The sequence below is a fragment of the Portunus trituberculatus genome, chromosome 14 (assembly GCF_017591435.1).
Source record: "Portunus trituberculatus isolate SZX2019 chromosome 14, ASM1759143v1, whole genome shotgun sequence".
Taxonomy (NCBI): Eukaryota; Metazoa; Arthropoda; class Malacostraca; order Decapoda; family Portunidae; genus Portunus; species Portunus trituberculatus.
This window is the reverse complement of record NC_059268.1, coordinates 21,116,252-21,137,151: the sequence shown is the minus strand read 5'-3', so window position 1 is coordinate 21,137,151 and position 20,900 is coordinate 21,116,252. Positions and strand designations below refer to the sequence as shown.

General features: G+C 44.7%; 1 protein-coding gene across 2 annotated transcripts in view; it reads right to left on the bottom strand.

Moving 5' to 3' along the window:
• LOC123503390 (unconventional myosin IC-like) overlaps window positions 1-20,900 on the bottom strand; it is a 42,154-nt gene that overhangs the window by 19,067 nt on the left and 2,187 nt on the right. Inside the window, exon 1 of one of the 2 annotated variants that reach the window (XM_045253109.1) lies at window positions 11,458-11,656. The exons of the other annotated variant lie outside the window; for it this stretch is intronic. Coding sequence (XP_045109044.1) covers window positions 11,458-11,462 — 5 coding nt within the window. The 5' untranslated portion in view covers window positions 11,463-11,656. Of the gene's footprint in view, window positions 1-11,457; window positions 11,657-20,900 lie in introns of those variants that run through there. 2 annotated transcript variants of the gene reach the window in all.

Here is a 20,900-nt window from a genome sequence, read left to right as displayed (position 1 = left end):
TACTTAAAAATCATGTCTTATTTAGGTCAATTTGATTTTTTTCATTTACTTTTTTTTCCCCTCCGTGTATTTCCATCAGTCGCTGCAAAGTTGCGTTGGCGAGGCGAGGCGAGGCGGGCAGTGGCGGCGGCAGAGGAGGCATGCAGGCGGGGGCAATGACTGGCTGAGGTGGAGCAGTCACACGGGGAACTGACATAACAATGGGGCCACTTAGAAAAACGGCTCCGGTCACTAGCGAGACTGAGGCAGGCGGCCCAACAACATCTCCGTGCCACGCCCTCCTGCCATCCCCCACTCTTGCACTGTCTCACCATCCTGCCCCTCTCTCCCGCCCTCATCCTACTCCACTCCCTCATTCTTCAATAACCAGGCTAGGATAAAGAGGAGAATTCAGCGCGTCCTTTCCCCCTCATTCACCTCCTCTTGAGACCCTCTCCTCATTGTTAACCATCTTTAGTGCCTCACCCGGCCAAGTGGATTAAATCACCACAGAATTCCGGTCTCGCAGCCACGTTCTGTTCTCGTTACAATGCTCGTCGTGGCCAACTAAAGTTATCTTATCCATATGCAACCGCGGCCGCCTGCTGCGTCCTAAATGCTGAGAGTGGGGCGGAAATTCCCGGGTTCAGGAAGGTGTTGTGTGCTTAAGGGCGTGTTAACTACATCTGGGAGGCCATTGAGAGGAGCGAATTAGTGCTTTGATACTGAATCATCTCACACTTAATGAAATATGGTGCAGATTAGCGGTGTACTTCTGAAATACACTACTGACAGCGTATTAGTAAAGGAAGCAACTCATTTTTATACTGTCTGTAGCGTCACTCCGGCTTTGTAAAGATCTGGGGTTTGTCAGACAAGTGTTGTCTTGTTACTCGCAGTCAAGAGTCGGATGAGACAAAGGATGGAGGTCATTGGGGAGGAATTAGAACAAATAGTCTAAAGAAGTAACTTGGGTAAGTAAAACCAGTTCTAGAATGAAGCCTAGGGGCAGATCAGCAAGTACTCGTCACACCAGCATGATCCAAACCAGCCAGCCTGCCATGGTATTAGCGCAGCGCACCGTGATGTCAACACAATACCTGGAGTGCGCTGCTGTGATCCACGCGCCACGGTAAGCCACACGTCTGGGGCTCATCCCTTGCAATGCTACACAATCCCTCCCATATCCACTTGCAATTATTTAGATTTTAGACAATTATCTTTTTTTGTCTTGAAGTCTTGAATGGAGGATCAAATAAGGTAAGATTAACCCTTTCAATACTGGGACACATTTTTATCTTGAATTTGTGTACGATTAGACCATTTTATTGACATTAGGAAAGATCTATGGAGGTCAGAAGATTAATGGCCAGAGTCTTCATTATTCTAATCCCCAACATAAGTTTTTGAGGCTGTATAAAATCACCAAATAGTAAGCAGAATGATTATAGAAACGCGTCATGGTACTGAAGGAGTTAATGGTTTCTTTTTTGTATCTATTTGAATAAATTTCCAGTGTCTACTGAAAATCAACAGTGAGGGAGTGAAGCGGTGGTTGGTGGGCTCTATCAAGTGAAGCAAGAGGCGTGAGAGAGAGTAAAGTCATCGACAAACATTTGTATTGATAGCACAAGTAAACAATCCGTGCACTGAGTCAATCAAGTGATGTAATCGATACAAGAAGCAAAACCTCAAACAAACGTGCTTGTTTATTAATGCACCCTGACGTAATTATTTTTACATGCAAAGGTCGTGTTTTTTTTTTTTTTTCCAGTCTGACCAGTGAGTGAGTATCGTGTTGCCAAAGCGATCCTTGCATACTTAGCGGAGTGGTTACATCAAGTCAGTAATGTCAGCAACACGGAGCAGAGGGACGCCACCACCAGGCACTATGGGTTACGAGGAGGTCACACGTGTAGCTCAAAAGATACAAGAGAAGAAGGAAATAGTGTGCGAAGTGTGGAAAAAGAGAAAAGTCAGCAGAACTTGGAAGGAGCAGAGAAAAGATAGAAAGTTATAGAAACTGTCTTAAAACCCCTCAAAATATGCCAAACTATCTTAAAATGCCCTCAAAACATACCTAACTCTCTTAATTAAAATGCCCTTAAAGCATGAGTCTCCATATTGATTCTGGTTACTATTTGATGATTTTATAGAGTTTCAGAAACTTATGAAGGGATTAAAATAGTGATGACTGGCCATTAATCTTCTGACCTCCATAGACCCTTTCTAATGTCAATAAAATCGTCTAATCACACCGAAACTCGTGGTAAAAATGTGTCCCAGTACTGAAGGGGTTTATATTGGATCTGGCACGTCAGTGAGCTATATACCACAGCTTACCAGAGCAGCGGACATGCACTCCCAGACAAAGAGGCGACAACAGGACAAGGCCAACAGCACAAGACAATGTAAACACCTTGATTCACACCCACGACTTTGCTTTGTTGTCCCCACACACTCAGAGAAGCAAAGGATAAAGTCATAGATGCATGTGAAGGTGAGAAGCAACAAGCCAAGGTCTCCGCTAACCAAAAGAAGTAATACTATTAAACGGCCGTGCTACATAGGTCCTCCCCCTTCTCCCTCTCTCCGGCACCCAGCACCCTTCTGATCCTGCTCGCCCTTCAGTTCTCCGCAAAGCAAAAGGTTATGAGCGAAGTGTCACCTACAATCACCACTGCCAGAGCTTTACGTCATGGAAGGGAAAAAAAAATATAGGTTATTAATGCAATGTAAGTGACTGACTCGTGTGCGTTTGTGTGTGTGTGTGTGTGTGTGTGTCGCAATCATCCTCCAGTGAAAATGGTTAAATTATCAATGTCTTTTATCGCTGCTGAGGAGATAACAGAGCTTATCTAACTTCAGAGAGAGAGAGAGAGAGAGAGAGAGAGAGAGAGAGAGAGAGAGAGAGAGAGAGAGAGAGAGAGAGAGAGAGAGAGAGAGATAAGGAGGCGAATGAGATAGACGCGACAAGATACACAAATATTACACAAGACAAACAAAACAAAAAATAAAACAAACATACAAAACAAGAAAAAAATCAAGAAAAAAGAATAAAGAGAATCAGAACCACCAATAGAAGATCAGATCCTCCTCCACACTCGCAGTGATCTTATTATAAAGAATTCAACGCCAATGTAAGAGGCAGGATAGGGAATCTCAAGGTCCCTTACCCGCCAACACAGACCTTGAGGTGTTTAAAGGCTGTTCATCTCATCTCTCTGGAGCAGGAGGAGGAGGAGGAGGAGGAGGAGGAGGAGGAGGAGGAGGAGGAGGAGGAGGAGGAAGAAGAGAGGAGGAGAAAGAGAAGAAAATAATAAGATGATGATGATGATGATGACGAAGAGCGAGAGCGAGAGAGAGAGAGAGAGAGAGAGAGAGAGAGAGAGAGAGAGAGAGAGAGAGAGAGAGAGAGAACTTTTACTCTCTCCACAATCGTCCAATCACACCCAAAGCTCAGGGTAAGAATGTTATCCAACCATCTTTTTATCATAGTCAAAGATAGTCTTGCATTAAAACCAGACATTTTTTTCTAATTTTTTGCCTCCACTATACCACCTCTTCATTTCTGACACCCAATCTCATGGTATAAATGTCTCCCAGTACTGAAAGAGATTAAAAGCCAAGTCCCTTTCCAGTGTTTGAAGGAGCAAGGGAGTGAAATTCATAGCAAACTCATAGTAAAGATACGTTCCAGTACTGAAAGAGATAATGGCCAATAACAGGTTAACATCTCGTCCCTTTCCCAATGTTTGAAGGAGCAAGAGCGTGGAATTTCACTACCCTTCATCAGCACTGCTTCTCGTGGCGTTCTCGACCACCAAAACACTCCAGATCTAATCTCCAGCCTGATAAAAACTGATAAAGCGCACGTAACAGTCACCTTATCTCGGTAATTATGAGTGTAGGTACTGTGCTTCTGCCACGTTGGGCTTCACAATCCTTACTCCTCCATTGTGTGTCTTTTTTTCTCCTTCATTCCTTCTCCTTATCATCTTTGTTCATTATTTTTACCCTTACCTTTGTCTAATTCTTTATACGTTTTTTCTTTCTCACTTTTGTCTCTAATGATTATTCTCTTTTTGTCTCTTTTCTCTGTCTTCATTTTGGTTCGTTTCTCGTTTTCATTAAATTTTTCCTTCCTTCCTTTCGCTTTTACTTTTACTTCAATTCCTTCCCCCTTCCTGTCTCTTCCTCCTTCGTCTCCATTGCTACATTTTCCTCACTTTTACTTCTTTGCCTTTCTTCCCTTCCCTGATTACCTCCTTTATCTTCCCTTCAGACTCCATTCCTTCTCTCCATCCTCTCTCTCTTCTGCGTGTTTGGGTTCCTGTTACTTCTATCCAGTCTGGCATTCCAATCCTGGGCTCGTATTCTCAAACACTTTTGCACTTCACCTCCACTATTTCAAAAGGGTTTATTTAAATTTAAGTTTTTAAGGTGTTTTTACGGCAGATTGACAATATTTCTACATTATTAACTGGAGAAACACTCGAAAATCCTGCTAATTATCTCTGTGGCCTTAGAAAATGGTCGTGGTGAAAGAGCTAAGCGTTTCTGAATATGGACCGTGACTTTTTCCCGATTTCCCTTCCTTGCGTGTCTCGAGGAGCGTCTGCGGGTCTGCATCTGTTTACTGAACGTCAAAACAATGGGGCAATGCTTCAAGCTCCCCTCATACTCTCACGTTTGTTTAGAGGTCGTGTCTCCCTTGCCTTCACCTTGCTGGGAGGATGACTGGGTGGTTGAACGGATGCCTAATGTTAACCCCTTCAATACTGAGACGCATTTTTACCTTGATTTTTGGATGTGATTAGACGATTTTATTTGTATTAGGAAGGGGCTATGGAGGTCAGAAGATTACTGGTCAGAGTCTTCATTATTTCAACCCCCACAAGTTTATGAAGCTGTATGAAATGGCCAAAATAGAAACCAGAATGAATACAAAAACGCGTCCAGGTACTGAAGAGATTAATATTAGGTAGCTGTCTTATTTTAATTGTCAAGTCTCACATATGATGGGTGGTTTACTACTACAGATATTTTCTTAGGTGTTATTTGCATATATAGTGGGCAAGATTTTATACGTACTTCATTCTATGTTGTCATTGACGTAGTTTATTTCTAAGACCAAACGTAACCTAACATTGCATAACCAAACTATCACGTACAGCCTCGTAACTCAATGGCTCGTATTTTGAAACATTTGCACTCTCACCATCACTGCTTTCCAAAGGCTGTAGTTAAAAGTACACGCGTTTCTAAGCATATTTTTATGGTCTTGGTGATAGATTAGCAATATTTCTCGTTTATTAAATGAAAAAAAACTGTCTTGAAAACCTAGCTAGTGTTCTCTGTGGCCTTGGAAACTGTCGTAGTGAGAGGGGAAGGCGTTTCTGCATACCAGCGAATCTCTTAACGAAATAGTAATAATAGCAGAGGTAATTACCCACATGACAATGAAGTACACAATGTTGTTTTCTGCCAGAACAAAAAAAATATAGTTTTATTTGCAGAAGAAATAATTTTACGTTAATACCTGTTATTATAAGTAGTAATAGAAGTAGTAGTGGTAGAAACGGCATTTGTAGTAGGGAGGTTTCAAGACATTTATCCCTTTCTCTTGGCTAACTCTCTCGGACCTGCAAGGGAACTGGCAACCAAGTAGGCCTTTTTTTTTTTTTTCGTTTTATGTTGCCCTTGGCCAGTTATCCCTCTTACGTAAAAAAATTGTAACATGAGTAACATAAAATTTCCTGTAAACTCTGCTTAACCATCCCTCCTTCCCTTCCTCTTCCTCCTTCTCCTCCTCCGTTCTTTCCCCCAACTAAAGAAACGAAAGTAGCACGACGTAACAGAACAGCAGAACAAACATTACTCAGCACACAATGACACGCACAGGCTCCCACACACCCTCCGGTCATCCTCCCTCATCCCCAGCTCTGCATTTCACTCTCAACACTAGCTAACCCTCACCTTCCCTTCTTATTACCACCCCAAACCACTTTCCCTTTCGCAACAGCGGCATCATCTCTCCTCCGCTTCTCCTCTCCTCTCTTCTTCTCTTCTCTCCTTCCACCACGTACCTCGAACCCACCCTAGGGCCAATGCAACTTGTTACTCGCCCAGTTTAAGCTGTGGGTCTATCATTACCTCCATTTATTCGCTGTTCATGACGAGATTCCTGGCAGTTATGAGATTACTGATTGTTTACTACGTGTCTTAACTTGGCCTTTTCCCTTAGTAGTGGTAGTAGTAGTAGATAACAAGCTCCTCTCTTTTTTCATACTGTGGTTAGCGTTCATGTATTACTGTTGTTTGTGTAGCGTTTAGGTTAAGGATAGTGTAATCAAGCAGTGTTTGGCAACTTATACTCTGAGAATCTGTTAGCTGCCCACACCAAGAAACCAGGAAATCTCGCCTTGTCAAGTGACCTGCCTCTGGAAAGTGTTTGTTTCAAGGAATCCAGGATGAAGTGAACTGCCGCTTAACTCTGGCCGCCAGTGATGATAAAGAGGGCAAGATTGCTTAACTCTCTCACTGATGGCGTCTTTCTTTAACCACTTCAGTGTTTAGATGCATTTTTACCTTGATTTTAGGGTGCGATTAGACGAAATTTATTTGCATTAGGAAGAGTCTATGGAGGTCAGAAGATTAATGGCCAGTCTTCACTATTCTAATACCACACATGAATTTCTGAAGCTGCATAAAATCGCCAAATACTAAGCAGAATTAATACAAGAATGCGTCCTGGTACTAAAAAGATTAAGCATTCAGAGTAGTGGAAAATAATTTACTGGATGAACAGACAAAGGAGTACAAACGTATCTAGTAAGGTGTAGGTCATAATAGGGAAATGAAGTTAGTTCTAGTAGCCATAAACGATTTTACTGCCTGCTATATTACCAGAGACATTAACCCCTTCAATAATGAACCACATTTTTACCTTGAGATTTCTGTATAAGTAGACCATTTTATTGATATTAGGAAGATCTGTGGAGGTCAAAAAATTAATGGCCACAATCTTCACTATTTTAATCCCCCATATAAGTTCTCAAGCTGTATAGAATCATCAAATAGTAAGCTGAATGAATATGGTAAAGCGCCATTGTATTCAAGTAGTTAAAAGGTTTGAACTTATGCATCACTCTTTTTGTCGTCAATGCAGGTGTCTTTCGAAATCGTGCTGTAAACCTGCACCACATTGCAAGAAGTCACAATAGTCAGGAATATCACATTCTTCGACATCTTACCATGATTCCTTTTACTTTTAACAGGTTCTATGAGCGATTATGAGGTGTAATTTCATACATTCTAGAGGCAATTAAAGAGGAATCATGCCCTATAAATAGTAATGAAACATGAGCTAAAGTAGTCATATCGTTATCCTTTGAAAATAATCCTATAACAGTTAAAGTTTAGTTAAGAACACGAGGAATTGTGTCTGCAGAGATGCACACAAGAGTGACCATGGATGCAGCGAGCGAGAAGCATGACGGAACACTGCAACACCTCAAGGCCTCACCACTTCTCACTATTACTGTTACCTCTCTTGCTCAGCCTCTCCGATCACTAAATGTATCGATTTACTCGCCACTTACACGCAAAGCCGCCGAGGTCCACACATTTGTAGCGGAGAGAAGTATCATAATACTTCACAAAGCCTCACCACTCAAGCTCTTACTCCCTCACCTCCCCAGCCTCTGATAGCTAACTTAATATGCTGACTTACCGACCTTACACACACGCAGAGAAGTATCATGACATCGCATCACTATAGTCTTCCACCCAAAGCCACTGTGTCTACCCAGCCTTTACATTGCCAGCTTGCAAATGTGTGAATTGGAGTATAGCAATCATACAAGCGCAGGTAGACACTCATGCAGCGGAAAGAAACATCATGGCACCATATCACCACTCTAGACGATAGTAGAAGTTATATTCCCCACTAGACGTTCCTCTCCTTGATAATACTCTAGGTAGGGGATCCCCACTTGAAACATTCTCCCTGCAGGCATTCCAGGCATTCCCCGCCCTCATGAGCCTTGGGTAAATGTGATGTAGTCTGTTATGATCACAAAAGGGATGAGTGAAGGTACTAATTAACTCCTGCATTAGTGAGGTGAACAGGACAGGAGTGAGAGTAAGTATGTTTAAGGTGAAGGAAGCGGTGCTGTGTCCTTGGTAAGAATGTCGTAACAGAAGTCTTAAACCTCTTCAGTACTGGGGCACATTTTTACCTTGAGTTTTATGTGTAATTAGACGATTTTATTTATATTATGAAGGGTCTGTGGAGGTCAGAATGTTAATGGCCAGATTCTTCACTACTCTAATACTTCACATGAGTTTCTGAAGCTGTATCAAATCATCAAATAGTAAGCAGAATAAATATGGAAACGTGTCATGGTACAGAAAGGGTTAAGCTGTAACTAACACTAACAGCACAGGTGTCGAGGTGAATCAACAGATATACTAGCGAGCTCTTCCTTTGTGTTCCCTTGTGACAGGTGCTTCGGTCTGATATCCCAGCATTACAACTAAACATAACACTTTTCTCGTCCTGCCACGGGGTTGATAGGTCGTGTTCAGTGAAGCATCCACGCTATCATTACTCGTTCATCTCACGGGGAGCGGGTGATGCAGTGCCGTCACGCTTCGGTTCACGGTCTATCGCCACTCGTTACACTCATTAGGGCGGTGAATCTGATGCAATAATACAATACACGATTTCATGCTCCCATTTTCAGAGCCTGGACATTAACCCCTTCAATGCTGGGACACATTTTTACCTTGAGATTTGTGTAAGATTAAACCATTTTGTTAACAGTAAGAAGAGTCAATGCAGGTCAGAAGATTAATGGCCAGTCTTCACTATTCTAATCCCCAACATAAGTTTCTGAAGCTTTAGAAAATCGCTAAAAAGTAAGCAGAATGAATATGGAAACGCATCGTGGTACTCAAGGGATTAATATAAAAATACAACTTGTGTGCAGAATAGGAGCTGTATGGAGAAGCTTACTGTATAGAGTGAAGACGAAGAGTAAGAACAGAAACGACTCTACCAGTAAAAATCAACAATGACATCCCAGATTCTTGTCCCGGGTGTCCCCAAGACCACACGGGCGTCACAGAGTACAGTGATGAATGAATGGATTAGGGAGTGGTGACGCGCGTGTGATGTGGCTTACCAATACGAAATGAACCCAAGGTATTTAGTCTCGTTGCATTCCTCTCTACCCATCCCTGGCCTGCCTACACACACACACACACACACACACACACACACACACACACACACACACACACACCCGGTAGCTCAGTGGTTAGAGCGCTGGCTTCACAAGCCAGAGGACCGGGGTTCGATTCCCCGGCCGGGTGGAGATATTTGGGTGTGTCTCATTTCACGTGTAGCCCCTGTTCACCTAGCAGTGAGTAGGTACGGGATGTAAAAACGAGTTGTGACCTTGTTGTCCCGGTGTGTGGTGTGTGCCTGGTCTCAGGCCTATCCGAAGATCGGAAATAATGAGCTCTGAGCTCGTTCCGTAGGGCTGTCTCGTCAGAGACTGCAGCAGATCAAACAGATCAAACAGTGAAACACACACACAACATCGCACAGCCGGCGCCAGCGGGATAAGAGACCTTGCATGCCGCCGTGGCTTGTGTGCGTCAGGAAGGCGACTGTTGCAGCTCACAGGTAAACCTCTGGCTCGTATTCTCAAACTTTCCTATGCTTCACCTTCACTATATCAAAAGGGTTTATTTAAGTTTATAAGAGTTTTCAAGGTGTTTTATGGTTCTAGGGGCAGAGTGACACGTTTCCTATGTTATTAACTGGAGAAACCCTTTTGAAAACCAAGCAAATCATCTCTGTGGCCTTGGAAAGCAGTCGTGGTGAGAGCAGAGCGTTTCTGAAAACGGGCCTCAGTCTTGAAACGCAAACATCGAGGCAGCGAGGCGGAGAGGCGGCGAGGCCAGATATCAAAGTAAATGTTCGGAAGGCTGACGGCATAAATTAATAAGCTTAAGCAAGTGCAGCCTGAGGGAGCGGCGTGAGGTGCTTTCAGGGTGTGAGTGAAGGGACGTGCCTCGCTCCTGCTGCTGCACCGCCTGCTTTATCACGAGTGCTGGTGATGTGACCTATTGTATTGGAATGTGTGAATCAGCGCCCCGCCGGCCATCCGTGCAGAGGGAGGTCGCCACTACCTGACCTTCCTGCGCCATTGCCTCCCTGACGAGGCAAAAACGAGTGCAGGACATTTTCCTCCTTGGACCTTTTTTTCCCTCTAAACATTTCCTCCCTGGACACTTTCCCTTCCTGTTTACTTTCCTCTGCAGAGATTCCTCCCCCTCTTCCTCTTCACTTAACCCTTTCAGTACCACGGCATGTCTTCTTATTCATTCTGCTTACTATTTGGTGATTTTATACAGCTTCACAAACTTATGTGGGGATGAAAATAGTGAAGACTGGCCATTAATCTTCTGACCACCATAAACCCTTCCTAATGTAAATGAAATCGTCTAATCACACAACAAACTCAAGGTAAATATGCCTCCCAATACTGAAGGGGTTGAGTATTGACCTGAACCAAATCACTAGCAGCAATGGTGTTAAAAGGCCAGGTTATCAGGACATGCTGCGAAGGAATGTGTCTAGAGGGAGAAATGTACACTGAGGAAAAGATACCTGACTGGCGGAGGAGGAAATATCAGGGACGGGGAATGTCAATACTAGCCACGAACACCCCAGCGGCCCAGTCAGTCAGTCCTAGTTCCTCACCTCGAAATGCTTACTCTTAACCCGTTACTAAACCACTCCTGGACTCCATAAAACCACTGACTGAGACTAAAGTAGAGGACATTTTTTGTTGCACTTTTTACTTTCTGCCACGGAAAAGCTGAATATTCACATTTTTATACATATTTTTTCTCGACCAGTTTTCTTGACACGTAAAAACAATGGATGGAAAAAAAAATATAAAGATATAAATATACTTCTTTTTTGTGTCAGATCAGCCTTGGGAGCAACAACAGGAATAACAAATAAAGTAAAGTAAAATAATCCCTGCTCAGAATACCGTGTCCAGATTACAGTATATGAGCATAACCAGACATTAATATTTCAACCTCAACACAAAAACCTCCCAAACGTAGAACCCTTCCACTTTTCACAGCATCCATACTGAGACACTCAAGAAACGTATCAAACCCTTTAACTTCTGTACTGGGACACATTATACCACGAGTTTTGTTTACGATTAGACCATTTTATTGACATTAGGAAGGATCTATGGAGGGCAGATTAGTGGCCGGAGTCTTCACTGTATAAAATCACCAAATAGTAAGCAGAATGAATATGGAAACGCGTTATGGTACTGAAGGGTCCAGAATAATAAACGTAACAACCATGACCATTAAAACACGTATTAGCAAGATGTAAACCTAATATTGCTACTAATAGAGGCAGGAAACACTCACTCCATGGTGGTGGTAGCAAGCCTCTCCCAGCTGTGGGCTTACTGGCTGGCACTGGCCCTCAGCTCCCCAGCGAACCACTCTCCACTACTCGTTTCGTTATCAGAAGGCCGATACTCAGGTTATGCTATCGCTGAGTGGAGGCCCTATCGCCGTGTGGGGTTCGCTCCCTGGGAACGTGACCACCACTCTGCATTGCCACAGCGCATCTCACGTCCTTACAGAATGCACTAAGCGAGCTCGTCACAGTAAAAGTCTCCTACGTCATGATCCCAATGTACATACTGTCACCTGAACTATAATCGGCCGACACAATAGCCAGCCACGTGCAGACTATGATAGTTAGGTTTGCTCCACTACTCCACACCACTCCATGTAACTTGCCCAATCAGTGCTTCATTATCACATATACTTAGCTATACACACACACACACACACACACACACACACACACACACACACACACACACACACACACACACACACACACACACACACACACACACACACACACACACACACACACTGGGACAATACAGCGTTATACAAACAAACACAGAACTAACAGGAAATAGCAAGAGAGAGAGAGAGAGAGAGAGAGAGAGAGAGAGAGAGAGAGAGAGAGAGAGAGAGAGAGAGAGAGAGAGAGAGAGAGAGAGAGATTACTAATGCTTTTTCATGGTTCATTTACATAGTTTCATCTTTCTTCTCTTTTTTTTTTCCTTTCTTTCTCACTTTCCCTTCTCACTTACTTTCCCTCTACCCCTTTACTTTCCTTCCCTTCGACCAACAGCAAAGGTTTAGCAGCAGTGGCCAATCGTATCTCTTTATGAATAGCCCTCAAAGCACCACCTCTGACCGTCCTCACACACCCCCATCGCCCCTCCCTAGAGTCACACTGGCCAGTAGAGACACACAACACGACCCTACGCAGTGAATACCAGGACGTACCCATCACCAAATGCTACCCAGGCCACGCACACATCGGTTCAATTACATGCAGAACTACATGCTTTGAAATTTATACACATGCTCGTGGTGCTTAGTGTGTGTGTGTGTGTGTGTGTGTGTGTGTGTGTGTGTGTGTGTGTGTGTGTGTGTGTGTGTGTGTGTGTGTGTGTGTGTGTGTGTGTGTGTGTGTGTTATACGGAAAGAATTGTTTCATATGTCAGTTTGTCACGGCTTTTCTTGTTATTCGTGTACTGTACATTTCAGACAAGTTCAGACTGACAACAACAACAACAACAACAACAACAACAACAAACTTCACACCAAGTAGACCTCCGACTTGTCATATTACAGAAGAAACAGGTAGTTAGATGACACAAGATCACTGCTAGCATGTCGTGTAGATGAACACAGCCACAGCCACAATCTTCACCAAAAAAGCAAGAATTTCACTCTTGTATTCAACTTTCCCTTGTACTTCCAACTCAGTCACGTCTACACATTAGGTCCCCAATATTTCACACCACGAGCAGCCAGCATAAGCAGAGTAAACCGCCTGTTGGAGCCCAATAACACAGAAGAACGTAATGAGATATTGGTACTGCAAAAACTAAACACTTTGATGACAGGAATGAACTCAGTAATCAGTGTTAGTGCTGAATCAATAGAATGAAAGACAACTGAGTGACTAATGATAGAAGAGGGTTAGCACTGACGGGAGCCTCAATAAGATGGAGTTTGGGGCATATACAGACTACCACGTGAGAATTATGAGGATTCTTGCAGCTTTCCTTATGTCCTGAACGGTGCCCAGTGCATGAGTGACAACTGGTGACTACGTGATGATGGAAGGCAGTTAGTAAAGGCACGCGCCACTTAACCGACACCTGCGGCCACTTTAGCGCCTCTCCTGCCACACACACGCCCTGCTCTTTGCCCTAACCTTCACACACTTCAATACTAGGACACAATTTTTACCTTGAGATTTGTGTACGATTAAACCATTTTATTGACATTACGAAGGGTCTATGGGGGTCTTTACGATTTTAATCCCCCACATAAATTTCGGAAGCTGTATAAAATCACCAAATAGTGTAAGCAAAGTGAATATAGAAACGCGTCGTGGTACTCAAGGGGTTAGCACACTTTTCCCCATGACGTCTCTCACATAGAGAAAAAAAGAAAGAGCTGGATGGTAAAGAATACTGGCTCCAGATGAGTCCTGTGCGCTACCTTGCTGCTCCATCCCATCCTGGAGCACCAAATAGATACTGACTCACTTACAGGAAGGAAAAAAACAATGCTGACAAAAATATGAAGTAAAAATAAAGTGTAAATGATATATGTGTGTGTGTGTGTGTGTGTGTGTGTGTGTGTGTGTGTCCTCACCACGAGTAACATTACAGGACAGGACAGGACACGACACACACACACACACACACACACACACACAGAGAGAGAGAGAGAGAGAGAGAGAGAGAGAGAGAGAGAGAGAGAGAGATGAGAAAAACAGGATCTGGCGGGTTTAGGCGTTGGGTGGGTAGGAGTGGAGGGACAGGGCCGGACGGAGCAGGACGGGGCGGGGTGCATAGCCGGCCGCTGTGCTGAGGGGTGTGGGGCAAGAGGCCAGAATGAGTGGTGACGTCATGTGGAAGCACCAGCAGCAGCAGCAGCAGCAGCAGCAGGAGAAGGAGGAGCAGGAGCAGGAGCGGTCATCATCCACTCTCACTTTCAGAGCCTCACGTTCCCCAATCCCCAATTATTGTTACAGCATCGTCTGCCGCCCCCGCGCTACCACCACCACCACCACCACCGCCGCCACCATCTTATCTTTTCTGTCCCTCGTTTTCTGTTTGTTAACTCTCCGTGTTGTTATTCCCGTGGGCGGCGGAGCGGAGAGAGGACCCTACGCTGGTGGTGGTGAGAAGCGGAACGAAACAGCGGTGGTGATGGTGGTGGTGGTGATGAGAATGACAGGCGGAGTAGTGATAGTGGTGTTGGTGTCGGAGGAGGAGGAGGAGAAGGACGATGACAGTAACAAAACTAACGACAACTCAAATCAAAGTTGATAATAACATAGCTCATCATTTTCCCAAGTCAAATCTAACCTCACATGTAAAATTCTCTCTCTCTCTCTCTCTCTCTCTCTCTCTCTCTCTCTCTCTGATCACACCCCTCTTGCCCTTCACACACTCCTGATGGTGAAGAACATTCGGCCAAGCACGGAGATAAGAGGGGAGAGGCGGACAGCACCACCACCACCATCACCACCACCACCACCACCATCCCACTGAGCTCCACACCTGCCTCTCTCAACACCAGAACACCTGTGACCCGCATGTCTGTACCTTTCTCCTTGTACGTACATATCAAATACAAAGTCAGCATCTCTACTACTTTGAGTTTCTTTATTCAAACAACACGACCGCGGATCAGCAGTTTATCGCTCACTAATCCACCGTGATATGCGTTAGCAGCAGCCGGAAATGCCTCAGTACAAGACGCAGCTCCCCGGCCATGCAGTGTTAGATCTCTCACTCATTTGTTCGAAGCAGTGACTAACATAAAGGAAGCTGCAGGAAGTCAGGTTCTGGGAAGGGATGGGGTGACCAGTCGCATTCCTTTACACAACGAAGGATAAAGAGAGTGAATGTTTATGTGTATAGAACAGTTTTTAAGCAGACTAACATCAAGGAAGCTGCAGGAGGCCAGTTCGGGGATGGGGTGGGCTGATCAATAGTATTCCATTGTCATAGCGAAGGATAAAGAGAGTGAATGCTTGTGTGTATAGAACATTTACTTCTAGCAACATTTCCAAAGACTCGTGTTACACCCTGAATTTCTATATAGTGGAACCAAAGGTGGTGAGAACACACCTGAGCCAGGTGTGCCAGGTGACTCATGCCTCACCTACACGTGCCACCTCAACACGCGGCTCACTGACTGACAGAGAGAGAGAGAGAGAGAGAGAGAGAGAGAGAGAGAGAGAGAGAGAGAGAGAGAGAGAGAGAGAGAGAGAGAGAGAGAGAGAGAGAGAGAGAGAGAGAGAGAGAGAGAGATTGGGAGGAGGCATAAAGAAATGGAGATGTAGATAGAATGACTGGAGGTGAAAAGGAGAGGAGGAGGAATGAGGGAGGGAGGGAGGAGAGAGGGAGGCAGACAAAGGAGGAGAGATGGAGAGAGAGAGAGAAACAAAAAGGAAAGAGAGAAGGAAAAGGAAAAGAAAGGGAGAAGGAGGGAGATAGATAAGAAATGGAGAAAAGATCAGCTCCTTTAACATCATGAAGAAACTTGTGTGTGTGTGTGTGTGTGTGTGTGTGTGTGTGTGTGTGTGTGTGTGTGTGTGTGTGTGTGTGTGTGTGTGTGTGTGTGTGTTGCACAATCACCACCACGGCCGCCGTCTGCCCTTACACACGCGGGGGAAAGCTATCTCATCACACTCACTGGATGCCTCAAGCTACACCTCCTCCCTCCTGCATGCTTTTGTTAGGCCTTGCTATGCCACCTGCGTCCATCAGGCAAACACACCACATACTGATACACTCACACAGGTGGCGAGCTCTTAGACGCAGTAGGACATATGCTTCTTATTTGGATTAAAACGACGTATTATCCCTTTCATTACCGGGCTAAAATTTTATCTTGAGTTTTGGAAATTAGACGATTTTGTTTACATTAGGAAGGATCAGAAGATTAATGGCCAGAGTCTTCACTATTCTAATCCCCACATAAGTTTCTGAAGCTGTGTAAAATCACCAAATAGTATAACCAGAATAAATAAACGCGTCCTGGTACTCAAGGTGTTAATACAGGTGGGAGACTCATTAGGACGCATCTGGCTTCCCTTATGTGTTTCCTTATGCTACATGTGCCTAGTCTTCTGCAAATTTACTCCGTTCTTGGTTTGTTAAGGTGATTTCTATGTTCGAGAGTGAAGTAATGTCGGAGTGTCAGAAGCACAAGCAAATGTCAGCGATCCATATTCACGTTCTCTAATTCAACAGTGTTTTCTCTTCTGATGAAATTCATATCCTTAATAAATCCACGTTTGTGTGTGTGTGTGTGTGTGTGTGTGTGTGTGTGTGTGTGTGTGTGTGTGTGTGTGTGTGTGTGTGTGTGTGTGTGTGTGTGTGTGTGTGTGTGTGTGTGTGTGTGTGTGTGTGTGTGGGAGATGAGGGAGGTCAGTGCGCCCTTCAAAACACAGGGAAATCAAGCACGGAAAGACCTTGCCTTTTATTTTCCCCAATGATAAACGAGCACCACTTGAAAACACAGGTAAAGGTGAGGTGAGGGCGGAAGGGAAACCTCTGATGAAGGGCTGGGCTAGTGAGTCACCCGATCGGCAGCACCGATAGGGCCACTCCTACGCCCGTATTCAGAAACGCTTCGCTCTCTCACCTCCACTGTTTTCAAAGACCACGGAAATGATAAGCCGCGTTCTCAAGACCTTCTCCTTTCAATCGCGTAGAAATCTTGTTAACATGTCTCTACAAACGTAAAAACACTTAAAAAACCAGTGTAACTCCAACGAAACCCTTATGAAAGTAGTGTTGGTTTCAGAATAAGTTCCCTAAACTCTGCGGCCGCACCTTCTGCCTGGCCTTAGCTGAGGTGGCCGCGACCCCGCCCGACCCGCGCCTTACACTCTGACGTCACTGTGACTCATAGTGGGGACAAGGCCGGTGACCCGTGCTGGTGGGTGTGGCACTGTCTTGGTGAGAGAGGGAACCAAGAGACGACCAGTATAAGAAGCTTTTAAATTTACATTCATTAGAGAGGTAGGAGAATGAGGGGCTCTGAAGTAGTGATAAGGATGTAAGGCGAAGGAGCCGAGATTGTATTAGGGTTCCAGCTTAATAAAGTTAGATTTTGGGGATAGGAGGAAATAGGTCATCAAGGAGAGTGGTAGAAGACCGGAACAGTCTTTAGAGAGCACATTCCAAAACACAATTCTCCGCACTATGACGGCTTTCAGAGGGCTCTAGAGGAAGCGACACTGGTCTTTTGAGTGTTTTTATAGTTAGTGACACAATGGGAAGGGAGTCACCAGTGAGACCTGGACAAAGCTATCAGGAAACATTTTAGGCACTGCCACGTGTACATCCATTGCCTTCTTGCAGGTTTCCTAATGTTCTTTTGTGTTTAAATTAGAACCTTCTTTGTGAGTACAGAACAACACTGATTATATACGTGTGTGTGTGTGTGTGTGTGTGTGTGTGTGTGTGTGTGTGTGTGTGTGTGTGTGTGTGTGTGTGTGTGTCCGGGGTCATGGAGAAAATGGTGCCTGACATATTTCCGGAGAGACTTCGGTGTAGGGAAGGGCAAGAGGAGATGGAGGCGTGACGAACCAAGGCAAGGCGAGGCGAGGCGAGGCGAGTCAGCAAATGTTGGCCGCTCACCTGCTCAACTCGACAAATAATTGCTTGTCCTAATTAAACAACCGAGACTTTCCTTCCGATCTGCGCGCTACAAGACAGAGAGAGAGAGAGAGAGAGAGAGAGAGAGAGAGAGAGAGAGAGAGAGAGAGAGAGAGAGAGAGAGAGTCTACATGCCTTCTTAACGCTGATGGTGGTGATGGATAACTGATTGACTGATTGACTGAAAATTTAACGCCACAGCAACCAAGTCACGGCAGTAGTAGTAGTAGTAGTAGTAGTAGTAGTAGTAGTAGTAGTAGTAGTAGTAGTAGTAGTAGTAGTAGTAGTAGTAGTAGTAGTAGTAGTAGTAGAAAAAGAAGAAGAAGAAGAAGAAGAAGAAGAAGAAGAAGAAGAAGAAGAAGAAGAAGAAGAAGAAGAAGAAGAAGAAGAAGAAGAAGAAGAAGAAGAAGAAGAAGAAGAAGAAGAAGAAGAAGAAGAAGAAGAAGAAGAAGAAGAAAAAAAAAAGTAGTAGTAGTAGTAGTAGTAGTAGTAGTAGTAGTAGTAGTAGTAGTAGTAGCAGTAATGGTGGTGGTGGTGGTGGTGGTGGTGGTAGTGGGGAATGAGGTTACTGGCTGTGTGGTGTAACAGGGTTCTCTAGCAGTTAAACAGTCTTTGCACACGTCATGACAAGAGGTTGTAAACTTAATACTATCTTTGTGGCTGTGGTTTATGAGCAGTGGTGGCAGTTTAGTAATAGCAGACTCGCATTAGTGGTGTGCGTAAGTGTTAATGATAGGTAGAAGTACTGGTGCTCTCCACACACATGTAATATACCATGTAGTGTAATGTTAGGAACCGCGTCATACGACCAACAATTTACATGTATATACAACAGGGTGTGCTTCACGGGACATGCCATTGTTGGTGGCACTGAATGACATCGCGTGTTGACAGTTACTACAATACAATGGCCCGGTCTTCCCGCACTCATATGGCAAATTACTGAGCATTCTCGCCACTTTTGCTGCTACTAACAGAAAAATACATATCCCATTAGTACCCGATGAAACTGCACATAGAATCTCTCAACAGTATCATCCACTCACACACACACACACACACACACACACACACACACACACACACACACACACACACACACACACACACACAACACACACACGGTCCTGCAGTCTCCAGTACCATCTCATGTACCTAAGAAGCCTTTATAACAGCATACTTCCCGCACACACACCATCATAGCACACTTCCACAGAACCAGAAGAGATGCTGTGGGTGTGGTTAGGTTAGATTAGGTTAGGTTACACACCCACACACACACACACACACACACTGTCCTGCAGTCTCCAGTATCATCTCACGTATCTTAAAAGTCTTTATAACGACATCCTTCTCGCACACACACCATCATAGCACACTTCCACCGAGCAAGAGAGGCTGTGGGTATGGCAACAACTACACATCCGGATGCAGATGTTGGGGCTCTGCAAAAGTTCCGTTGATTAGGATACGGACGTGATGTGGAGGTTTAACTTGTCTGCCTATTGTTACGCAAAACTCGTCTTACAGCACACCACATTTGCAGTTTAAAGCGCCTATTACCTGATCATTATATGTCTTGTACTGTTTAGAATCTAACCTTTAAGGCAAAGTGATAGAAACTCATAATTTTTTTCCTCTATATGATTAAAACACTTCTCTACTGTCAAAATAGTTCACCAGTTTTCCTTTTCCCATTAATTTCTTAAACCAGCTTAGTTTTCCCCAATAGCACGTAATGGTGGTAAGATAATGGCGGTCATAGCGTCACTGAAAGGGCAACAAAGCAGTCTCGCCCACGTGGTCCCTTCGCGCCCATTTAATGAACTCAATCGCACACTGGCGGGCAGGGAACAGCTGTGGCGCGGGCTTCCTGTCAGCTGGATAAGGTATGCATTGTCCCTGAGCTGCCCCTGGCCAAGTGCGAGTATTTGTTCGTCTCTGGTCTCCTTTTTCCTCCTGTTCTTTTGGTTTTCATGCCCGGGACTAGAAAACCCAAGATGCGTGAGAGGAACCGTGTGGAAGATGCTCCCGACCTTGGTGCGGCGTGAGGGCAGGCTGGGCAGGACAAGTGTAGGGAGCAGAGCGATCCGCCACGCAGGACCGGTACCGAGGAGCCCGCCGCAAAAAGGTGGCGCGAGGCTGCGAGAGTGAAAGTGGCCCGTGAGGAGGAAACATGCCTCTTCCCCGCCTGTGAGTAGTTTACTTGGAAGGCCGCAAGGCAAGGGCAAATTACTTAATACTCTTTGTTATCTACTGTTTGTTCCACCAGCTTGTTTCCACACACGTGTCTCTCCAATGTGAATACAAGAAAAGTAGTAATTTGATGGCAGCTTTAACTATTAAGACAAGACCAAGTTGCTTAACGCACTATGATATCGACTGTCTGTTTCTTCAGCTTGTTTCCACACACGCGTCACTCCGAATACAGAAACAGCAGTAATTCGCTAGCTGTTAGTGTGTCCCCGCGACCCATACCTGCCTTGCCTGGCGCTCAGCAAACCGGTATTTACGTTGGTTTTCCTATCCCTTCATGAGTCCGTTACGGGTCGTGCCGCCTTCCCCAGGAACAGGTCATGCAGCAGGCCAGCTTGGCACAGTCACATGCAAGAACTGATGGCTGTGAACACCAAGTTAACACCTATCACCAACCATGACACAACATATTACCTGGCACGCTTACAGCGAACAAACGACGGAAAAAGAAAGGGAGAAAATATTTAGGTTCTTCCTTTAAACCGGCCACCTTTCTCTTAGGCAAGAATGATGAGAATGATGTAAGCAATTGTGAGTTAGTCATGTAGAAAAAAACAACAATGTAAAATTAATATGATAATGAACTAGTCCTCCCCGAACATGGCATAGACCACGCCTCTCTACTGTCCCCTAAGAGGCCTACATACAAGAGCTGCCACCGCGTACAATTATATAACCCAGCTCTGTATCAAAAGTGAGGGACAGTACACTTATGACTGTCTCTGAATGTAACGCGGCTTTTTATCTTTAGTGACGCTGGAAGACAATGGAAGTAATTATGCGTGCCAGACACAGAGGCAAAGCTACCGTGCATGTGTGAGGGGG